The sequence below is a fragment of the Sus scrofa genome, chromosome 12 (assembly GCF_000003025.6).
Source record: "Sus scrofa isolate TJ Tabasco breed Duroc chromosome 12, Sscrofa11.1, whole genome shotgun sequence".
NCBI classification, from domain to species: domain Eukaryota; kingdom Metazoa; phylum Chordata; class Mammalia; order Artiodactyla; family Suidae; genus Sus; species Sus scrofa.
The window spans coordinates 1316469-1326332 of NC_010454.4; the positions used below are offsets into that span (position 1 = coordinate 1316469).

The 9864-nt window shown below is 61.4% G+C and overlaps 1 protein-coding gene across 1 annotated transcript; it reads left to right on the forward strand.

The window, feature by feature from the left end:
- Positions 3887-6751, forward strand: ACTG1 (actin gamma 1). The gene is made up of 5 exons (XM_003357928.4): positions 3887-4030; positions 4406-4774; positions 5065-5503; positions 5599-5780; positions 5872-6751. The coding sequence occupies exons 2-5, from the start codon at positions 4412-4414 to the stop codon at positions 6013-6015; spliced, it is 1128 nt and encodes a 375-aa protein (XP_003357976.1). The 5' UTR covers positions 3887-4030; positions 4406-4411; the 3' UTR covers positions 6016-6751.

The window sequence follows — 9864 nt, forward strand, 5'->3', positions numbered from 1 at the left end:
ACAGAGCCGCAGCAGGGGGCTCCCGGCCCCCGTGGGAGCCAGCCCAGTGCCCTGGAGAAGGCCTTAGGTGACAGAACAGTCAACATGCACTTGATCTGTGCACACGCAGGGAGAATAGGACAGTGAGCGGAAGGTAGGGAAACGCTGGTTTTCCTGGGCATTTAAAAAATACGGTTTTTTTGTGTGTGTCTTTTTAGGGCCGCACCCAAGGCATATGGAAGTTTCCACACAGGGGTTGAGTAGGAACTGCAGCTGCCGGCCTACACCACAGCCACGGCAACACTAGATCTGAGCCGCGTTTGCGACCTACACCAGAGCTCACAGCAACACCGGCTCCTTAACCCACTGAGCGAGGCCGGGGATCGAACCCGCGTCCTCGTGGATACTAGGTTTGTTACTGCTGAGCCACAAGGGGCACGACCATGAGCTAATCCGAGATTGGCAGAGAAGTCGCAAAGACAGTAGCAGCATTCTTGGACCTGCACCCAGTGTCCCTTAAAGTAAACAACTTGTTACACAGTCACAGTTCAGCCGTGGTCCTGAGAGATGATTTTGGCACTTGGCAGTAACCAAAGTCCAGACTTGGATCTCACCGAGTCTTCCACTCCTGTCTTTCTTGTGCGTTCCTGGACCCAACCTAGGAACCCATATTACCTCTGCGGGGGAGGAAGGAAAGGCATTCATATCAGGTGGACCAGCAGAGGCAAAGGCCAGAAGTGGGGGACTCGTGACCAAGTTCCTACCCTGTCTGCCTGGCAAGTAACTGACTCGTTGGGAGGTGGCAAGAGGTGGGAGGCAGGGATGGGGTGACGGCCTGGGCGTCAAGCTAGCAGGTGTAGAGGTGACTCGGACACTAGGAAGCATCCCTAGAGGCTGGTGCAGGGAGATGACAGGCTGGCCTGGGTTTCGGAGGGAGGGGCAAGGACCCTGAGCTGGGGTTGTTCCGCAGTGTCTCAGCCACTGCCACACCTCCCTGCACTACTGTCTCCTCGGCCGTTTAATGGATGGAGGATGAAATGAGATGCATCACAAGCAATTCACCAAACCAGCACTGAGCGAGAACAAATCCCATCACTTCTCTGAGCCCAAGTCTCAAGAAGGGAAGGACACACCCGCTTCTGGGCACAGACGCAACCGCAGACTTTCTCCCTCCTCCCAGGGCCTCCTTCTCCCTGGGAGTCTCCTGGGCCTCTCCGGCTTCAGGAGGGGTGGGGGCGGCCGGGCACAGCCCTGAAGTGACCTTGGGCGAGGCCTCGCACTGCCCAGCTGCAAAACAGAAAAATCACGGCGCAGAACACGGCGCAGGGCTCGAGGCCTCTCTCTATCTCGGGGCGGACCCCGCACCCGCGCATCCGCGTACGCCGGGTGGCCGGTGCGGCTTCCCGGGCGGGTGGTCGGCCCTCCCCTCCGCCGGCCCCCCAGCTCCGCTCCCCGCCCCCTGATCTCGGGGGCCTCGCGCACCCCCACCCCCCATTCTCGCGGCGGGCGGGCCACGACGCAGCGGGGTCTCTGGGACCCGCGAGGGCCGGGCTGGGGGTGGGCGCGGCGGCCGCTCGCCCGCCGCCGCCGCCGCCCCTTTGTTCCGCGGGCCAATCGGCGGCCTCCTTGACTAAATAAGGCGAGGAGCGCGCCCCGCGCCCCCGGTCCGTTACTTCCGCCCCCCGCCCGGCCGGTGACTCAGGGCCGGCGGCGGGCGGGGACGGGGCTGCCCGGGCTGCGGCTTCCCGGGCGGCGGGCGGGGCTCCGGCGGCGCCGAAATGGCCAAATATGGCCGCGCCGCGCGCCGCCGCCCCCCAGCCGCACACCTGCGGCGGCACCTTGACCCCCGCCTCCCGCCGGTGACACAGCCGCGGAAGAGGAAGCGGCTCCCCCCCCACACCCCGCGCCACGCCGGCCGAGAGCGCCCCCCCCAACCCCGCGTAGCTCCGGCCCTGCGGGGGGGGGGGGGGCTGGCAACCTACCGAGGTGGGGGGGAGCCCCGGGAATCTCGGGGTTCCCAGGCCCCGCCCCACTTTCCCCGCGACCCTCTGGCCGCGCCCCCGGCGCCCTGCCCACTGCAAAGTGGAGAAGGGAAGGAGGACGGAGACAGAGATCCAGGGGCCTCTGCCTCTTCGCCACCTGTCCGCCGGAGCAGCTTGGGCACACCAGACAAAGGAGTGCCCCGCGGTCGAGGGAGCCGGCGTGGAATGTGGGGCGGGCGGACCCAGGGCGTGAGGCCTTGGATACTGGATACTTCCCACTTCCGTGTGTGACATCTTGGGACCGCCAAGTGTGGCAGTTGTCCTCACACATGGACGCCCCCACCTGGGGGCTGAAGGCCCATGGTTGTGCCCAGAGGTGCCAGTAAGGGGGGACTTTTCTGGAGGCCCAGCCCCCGGTTCTCCCAAGAGTGGCACACGCACACACCAGGCCTTGCCCTGTGCCTTTGGAAAGTCTGGGAAGTCGGGTACCCAGCTAGGCCTGGTGGCACAGGTGGCCGTAGGCATGGATTGCGTTTGGGTGACAGAGGTTCCCCCCCAGGTGAGCTGGGCAGCGGCTTTACCTGTCTAGCCCAACGCAGATGTGAACACCAGCTGAAGGGCTCTTGGGGCACCTGGTCCCGCCCCCCCATCGGCAGACACCTGCCCAGGTCCAGCCAAGCATACTGGGACCCTGACAAGGCCCCAGACTCGGTCTGCCCGGCACCACTGCCACCCCTCTTGGCCAGTGCTCTCTCTTCCCTGTGGCTCTTTTGATGTTTAATTCCGTGCTGAGCAATCCCGAAAGCTTCCAAAGTACCTGGTTCCCTCTGGGCATAACCAAAGCACTGGTGGCAGCAGGTGTGACCAAGACCCTGCCAGCAGTGACAGGACTTCAAGACCAGCCTCCTGGGGAAAAGGGCGCGCCCTGGAGCCGACTGGACCCACAGCCCCAGAGTTACTGAGGCCTAGGAAACCCACTCCAGGCGTGGCCGTTTCCTAGTATCATAAACAGAGAAGAGGGTGCCCCGCTCAAGTCTAGGGGGAAGGTGATGATTCAGGTAGCCCCTGCCTCAGTTTCCATACAACACTCAAAAGTAATTAAAATGGAGCAAAACTCCACCACCTCCCCCGCGGACGAGGAGGGGGTGGCCCCAAACGCAGAGAGGAGCCGCCGCCTGGGGACAATCGGGTCTGCGGTTTGAGGCGCAGGATGCGTTGGTTGGGTGTGGTAGGACGGGGCCTGTCTCTGCACAATCAGGGACCCCCGGCGCCCCGACACCGGCGGAGGGGCCTTGGCGGTGGTGGCTGCGCTAGGAAACGGGCGGCTCCTTCTCGTCGTGAGAAGGGCGAGGTCACGGCTCCCCGGGACTCCCCCGGACCGCCGGGCCCACAGTGCCGCCACGGCGACCGGCGGCGACCACCGCCCTCTCCCCTCCCCCACGCCCCCAGCTCAGCACCGAGAAGCCGCCTCGCGGCCCGAGCTCCCTGCAGAGCCTCGGGGAGGAAACTCGCAGGGGGCGCGCGGGGAGCGAAGCCCCCCTGCGGGGGCGGGGCGCGGGAACACACCCTGCTCCCGGTGCCGCCCAGCCCCGGGCCAGGCAGTTTCGGGGTGCAGCCGGGCCCTCCCCCAGGGTGCGCGACAGTCCCGGGGCGGAGCCGGCGGGTCAGCTCTGCGGCCCACCCTGCGACCCCGGGGGCGGTGGGGGGGGGAATCGCCAGCCCGGCCCGCTAGCCTGCCCCGCGCGGGGTCTCGCGCGCGGGGTCGCGGGCGCGCGGGGGCGGCGCGGGCGGGGCGGTTGGGGGCGGTGCGGGAGGGGGCGGGACCGGGCGCGGGGCCCCACGTGCCCCGGCCGGCCGGGCCAATGGGCGCCCGGCGTTCGGAAAGATCGCCATATATGGACATGTTCTGGGGCCGCGCGCGCCGCCGGGCCGCGCGCGCCCCCCGCTCCGCTTAAATAGGGGCGGGGGAGGCCGCGGTCGGTCTCGCTCGCCGCAGCCGGCCCGCGCTCCGTGTCTTCTCGCCGCTCCTCCGCTCGCTCCTCCGCGCCCCGCGGCCGCCGTCTCCGCCGGTAGGTGACCAGGCCTGCGCAGCTCCGGCCCGGTGTCCGGCTCTCGCGCTCCTCCGCAGGCCCGGCCCCGGCCCCAGAGGCCCGGCTTCACCGCCGCTGGCAACAAAAGGGGCGGCCGGGCGGGCCCCCGGGGTCCGCAGTGGGGGCGCCCTCGGGGGCGGGAGCTGGGTGGGGTCCGGCCGCACTGCCGAGCGCTCTGGGCCGCGCCGCCGCGGAACGGCGGCGGGCGGGGGGGTTACATAAAAGGCGGCCCCGGTTCCGGGCGGTTTCTCCGCTGCCGGGCCGGGGGGAGGCGGAGCGTCTCGCGGGCAGGGCCTTTGCAGGGGCCGTCCCGGCGCCGCTGGGCGCGCCTGAGCCGCTCGTGCCTTTGAGCAGATCGCCATGGAAGAAGAGATCGCCGCGCTGGTCATCGACAATGGCTCCGGCATGTGCAAAGCTGGCTTTGCTGGGGATGACGCCCCCCGGGCCGTGTTCCCGTCCATCGTCGGGCGTCCCCGACACCAGGGTGTCATGGTGGGCATGGGCCAGAAGGACAGCTACGTGGGCGACGAGGCTCAGAGCAAGCGGGGCATCCTGACCCTCAAGTACCCCATCGAACACGGCATCGTCACCAACTGGGACGACATGGAGAAGATCTGGCATCACACCTTCTACAACGAGCTGCGCGTGGCCCCCGAGGAGCACCCCGTGCTGCTCACGGAGGCCCCCCTGAACCCCAAGGCCAACCGTGAGAAGATGACTCAGGTAGGCGCTGCCGGGTGCAGTGGGCCGTTTCCATCCGTTTCATGAGTCGTTTAGTGCTGAGCTTTTGGGTTTTTTTTCCTGAAATTCAAGTGTTTCTTTCGATATTTTCAGGGTTCTGTTCTTCTCCTGGCATTTCCTTCCTGAAGTCTCAAGGTTTCTCGTTTGTGTTTCTGCCTGCTTCCTTTTCTTTTCTCCACACATCACATCACGTTTGTGGCATGTCGGCATGGTGTGTAGCATGGGGTGGCCCGGGGTCCCTTCTCTGACTAAGGAGCCGTTGCCTTTCCCAGATCATGTTCGAGACCTTCAACACGCCGGCCATGTACGTGGCCATCCAGGCCGTGCTGTCCCTGTACGCCTCTGGCCGCACCACTGGCATTGTCATGGACTCTGGGGATGGGGTCACCCACACGGTGCCCATCTACGAGGGGTACGCCCTGCCCCACGCCATCCTGCGTCTGGACCTGGCTGGCCGGGACCTGACCGACTACCTCATGAAGATCCTCACGGAGCGGGGCTACAGCTTCACCACCACGGCCGAGCGGGAGATCGTGCGGGACATCAAGGAGAAGCTCTGCTACGTCGCCCTGGACTTCGAGCAGGAGATGGCCACCGCCGCGTCCTCCTCCTCCCTGGAGAAGAGCTACGAGCTGCCCGACGGCCAGGTCATCACCATCGGCAACGAGCGCTTCCGGTGTCCAGAGGCGCTCTTCCAGCCCTCCTTCTTGGGTAGGTGTCGGGCAGCGCGGCCTGCCTGGGGGGGGCCCGGGGGCTCATCCCCTTGCACGGGGGACCGCTAAGGGGGCGCTCTGTCGGCCTCTCAGGCATGGAGTCCTGCGGCATCCACGAGACCACCTTCAACTCGATCATGAAGTGCGACGTGGACATCAGGAAGGACCTCTACGCCAACACGGTGCTGTCTGGCGGGACCACCATGTACCCCGGCATCGCCGACAGGATGCAGAAGGAGATCACGGCCCTGGCGCCCAGCACCATGAAGATCAAGGTGAGTCGGGTGGCCGTGGGGTCGGCAGGCGGCCTTGCTGGGACCCAGGGCTTGGCTGCCGGAGACTGAAGTCCCGCCCTTGTCTCCCCAGATCATCGCGCCTCCCGAGCGCAAGTACTCGGTGTGGATCGGGGGCTCCATCCTGGCCTCGCTGTCCACCTTCCAGCAGATGTGGATCAGCAAGCAGGAGTACGACGAGTCGGGCCCGTCCATCGTCCACCGCAAATGCTTCTAGACGGACTGCGAGCAGATGCGTAGCATTTGCTGCATGAGCTAATCCAGAAATAAAGTTTGCCCTGGCAAATGTACACACCTCATGCCAGCCTCCTGAAACTGGAATAAGCCTTTGAAAAGAAATTTGTCCTTGAAGCTTGTATCTGGTATCAGCACTGGATTGTAGACCTTGTTGCTGATTTTGACCTTGTACTCGAGTTAACTCTTCCCTTGGTCTCTGTTTAATACCCTGTGCATATCTTTGATTTAAACCCCTAGTTACACACACGCGGCTCTGTCACCTCGTGGCTGAGGTGAGAACCTGTTTATCGTGGAAGAGAAATCCGTTGGCTGGTTGAGAATCTGAGACGGAGTCTCTCCGATCTGTGCAGGGTATTCATGTGTCCGAGCTCCTATTCCAGGATTTCTCTCGAGGCTGGCAAGAGTCCTGAACCAGTTGTCATTTCTGTCTTGCCGGTCTGACGGGGTTGGGAAGGTCCGAGCCTTAGGACCCACTGTCCTTTCTTCCCCGATGTTTGCCCGCCAGAAAACCGTGGGTTGTTAACTTGCCTTGAGTTGGAAGCGTTTGCATTCACACCTGTAAATTTATTCATCCTTTTAATTTATGTAAGGTTTTTGTACGCAATTCTCAATTCCTTAAGAGATGACAACAGATTTTGGTTTTCTACTGTCACGTGAGAACGTTAGGCCCCAGCAACGCGTCATTGTGAGGAAATAAAGTGCTGCAGTAAACCCTTCGCCGGCTCCTGCTTGGGCGCGGGGCGGCTTCCCCACCAATGGGGGGCCCGCGGTCTGACTTGGGAAAACCAGAGGTGGGCTGGGTGTGTTGAGAACCAGTGGTCCCTGAACATGTGTGCAGCGCGCCTCTGCCCCCCGGGGGTGGGCTGCTGGGGAAGGGAGCCGAGCCCCCAAGCTGCTTGTGGGGGGCGGTCTACAGACAGGCTTTCCCTACCTGGCAGTAGGGCTGAGGTGCCAAGAAGCCCTCGCAGCTGCAAAGGGCAAGACTTTATCTGCAGGTGCGCGTGGGGCAGGGCTGGCCGCCTGGTCCGCCCCTCTCAGTGGGGCGACCGGGGGTGGATGAACCAGCCCGCAGGCTGAGCAGTGGGGCCCTGCAGCTCAGGATAGAGGCCACCTGGGGTCCCGAGTGCGACTCAGGCTCTGAGCGCCTGGGCTTGTGCTCCAGAGTAGCTATAGCAGGTTTTCAAACTTCATTCTAAGATGTCTTAGGTTGGAAAAAGCTGAAAGGTTTGGAAGAACTTGTTTTTGGAGCACAAACCTTTTGTGCCTTTGCCGCGGGGAAGCACACTTCTCCAGCTGGTTGGGGAGGGGGCTCTGTTAGGCTGGGTCAGGAGCACATGACGGAGGGATGTAGGGAGAGGCTCTCTGGGAGCAGAGGTGGGCCCTGCCAAGGGCCCCTCCTGAGTTGCTCCAGTCTGTCACCTTGCCCACAGGGACCCTGTTAGCACCCCTGGAGCAACGGGTCAGGGATGACCTTTTTGCCCTGGGCAGCATTCCGCTGGAAAGTCAGATTGGGAGCCTGAGTAGATGAGGGAACTGGGCGAAGGCATGGGGAGGCGGGCAGACGTTCACACATTCAGGAACGGGGAGGAGAAAGGTGCCTGGGCTGCCTGTGATCCCAGCTCCATTCGCCCTTCCTGGAGTGGGGCCCCAGGGCCTGCCTCCTCTGCAGAGGCCCCTCCACCCGGCACCCGGGCAGCAGCATGCGTCCTCCCGCCTTCCTGCTCCTGGGGGGTGGCAAGCTTTCTGCAGATGAAAGACCCTGGCTTCCCTTTGTGGCGCTCTGGGGACAGTAACCAGATGGGAAACCGCGTCACGCTCGCTACCCACTGGAAGAGGGAGCAGGGTGGGGGAGAGGCTCCAGGCTCGGGGCCTGGCAGATCCTGTTGGCGAGCTCCGCACACCACCCTGGGCCCCAGGTAGCACTTACCTCCCTTAGTGCCCAAGAGAGAGGGCCTCCCCCGGCCCCTGGGGAGAAACCTCGCCTTTGTCAGCATCATTGCTCCAGGTCGCCCTGCCTGCGCCAGAATGCCCGGCTCTGCCAAAGGACAGGGAGCATGGGTCTATGCACTGCATCCAGCATCGTCACTGCTGCCGCTCAGGTCACAGCTGGGGTGGGGTTCCATCCCGCCGCTGCTGGGGCTGCCCGCTGCACACAGGGTCTCGTGGCCCCCCAGCTGTGCTGGCTGCAGCCTTGTCCCCCCCACCCGTGACCATCCAGGTGTCATTCCCCTTCCTCCTTTCAGCTCCCTGCTGTGGCGGTGGGGAGGCCCTTCAGAGAGGCCCGCCTTGGCTCACGACGCCCGCCGTCTTGTAGCACTTGCCATGGGCGGCCCCTCTCTGGGGGCTGATCCACTTCCCCCCCGTCGATGGTGACTTCGGCCCTGGATACATTTTATGTATTTTTAAAAAAAATTTTTTTTCTGGCTGCACCCACGGCATATGGAAGTTCCCGGGCCAGGGACTGAATCCAAGTGGCAGCCGCGACCTACACAACCAGATCCTTTTAACTCACTCTGCAGGGGCTGGGGCCCAAACCTGTGCCTGCAGGAACTCAAGCCACTGCAGTCAGATTCTTAACTCACGGCACCAGAGCAGGAACTCCCATTTTGCTTTCATTTTTGAAGAGAAGTTTCTCTGGATATAGAATCTAAAGTCATAAGTGAGGGTCCTTTGGGGGGGGTTAGCTGTGTTTAATTATTTTTATTTTTATTTATTTACTGTTTGGCTGCCCTGGGGCATATGGCTGGCCAGGGGTCAGATCTGAGCCGCAGTTTCTGCCTAAGCCACACCAGTGGCAATGCCGGATCCTAACCCACTGTGCCGGGCTAGGGATTGAACCTGCATCCTCGTGCTCCCAAGATGCTGCCTATCCTGTTGGGCCACAGTGGGAGCTCCTTAGCCATTTTTAAACGTGTCCTTCAGTTGTCTTCGGATTTGCATTGTTTCTTATCATAAATCTGTAGTCATTCTTATCTTTGTTTTTCTAAATAAAACGTGTTTTTCCTTTGCTGCTTTTAAGCTTTTCTCTTTATCATTGGTTTCAGAATTTTGACTCAGATAAGTCCTGACGTGGTATTCCTTATCTTTCTCTTGCTTGGGATTTGTCAAGTTCGGGATCTGTGCCTTTATAGTTTTCAACAAACTTGGAGAAATTTTAACCATTATTTTTTCAAAATTTTTTTCCTCTCATCCCCTATCCTGCGATTCCAATTGCATGTAGGTTGATTGCTATAGGCCCACTGAGGTTCTATTCATTTTTCACATTTCTTTTTCCCTCTCTGTGATTTTTTTTTTTTTTTTTTTTTTTTTGCTTTTTGGGGCCACACCTACAGCATGTGGAGGTTCCCAGGCTAGGGATCCAATTGGAGCTGCAGCTGCCAGCCTACACCACAGCCACATGTGATCTGAGCGGTTCTGTGACCTACACCACAGCTCAGGGCAACGCTGGATCCTTAGCCCACTGAGCAAGGCCAGGGATCAAACCTGCGTCCTCATGGATGCTAGTCAGGTTCATTAACCGCTGAGCCCCCATGGGAAACGCCCTGTCAGTGATTTGATTTGGATAGTTTGTACTGTGTCCCCAAGTCCACTGATACTTGGATTTGCTTCTCTATCTGCTGTGAGGTCCACGTGGCTCCTTTTTTTTTGAAACTTTATTAAAGGACAGTTGATTTACAACGTTGTGGTAGCTTCTGCCGTACAGCAGAACGACTCGGTTCTAGACACGCCTTTCTGAAGCTACATTCATATCTATGCTTTTCATGTTCTTTTCCGTTACAGTTTGTCCCAGGGTACTGGTACAGTTCTCTGAGCTCTGCAGTAAGCCCTT

Coding starts and splice junctions, on each gene's coding strand:
- ACTG1 (XM_003357928.4), top strand. CDS start 4,412: ATGGAAGAAGAGATCGCCGCGCTGGTCATCGACAATGGCTCCGGCATG. Junction 5,504..5,598: donor CTTCCAGCCCTCCTTCTTGG/GTAGGTGTCGGG, acceptor TCGGCCTCTCAG/GCATGGAGTCCTGCGGCATC. Junction 5,781..5,871: donor CCAGCACCATGAAGATCAAG/GTGAGTCGGGTG, acceptor TTGTCTCCCCAG/ATCATCGCGCCTCCCGAGCG.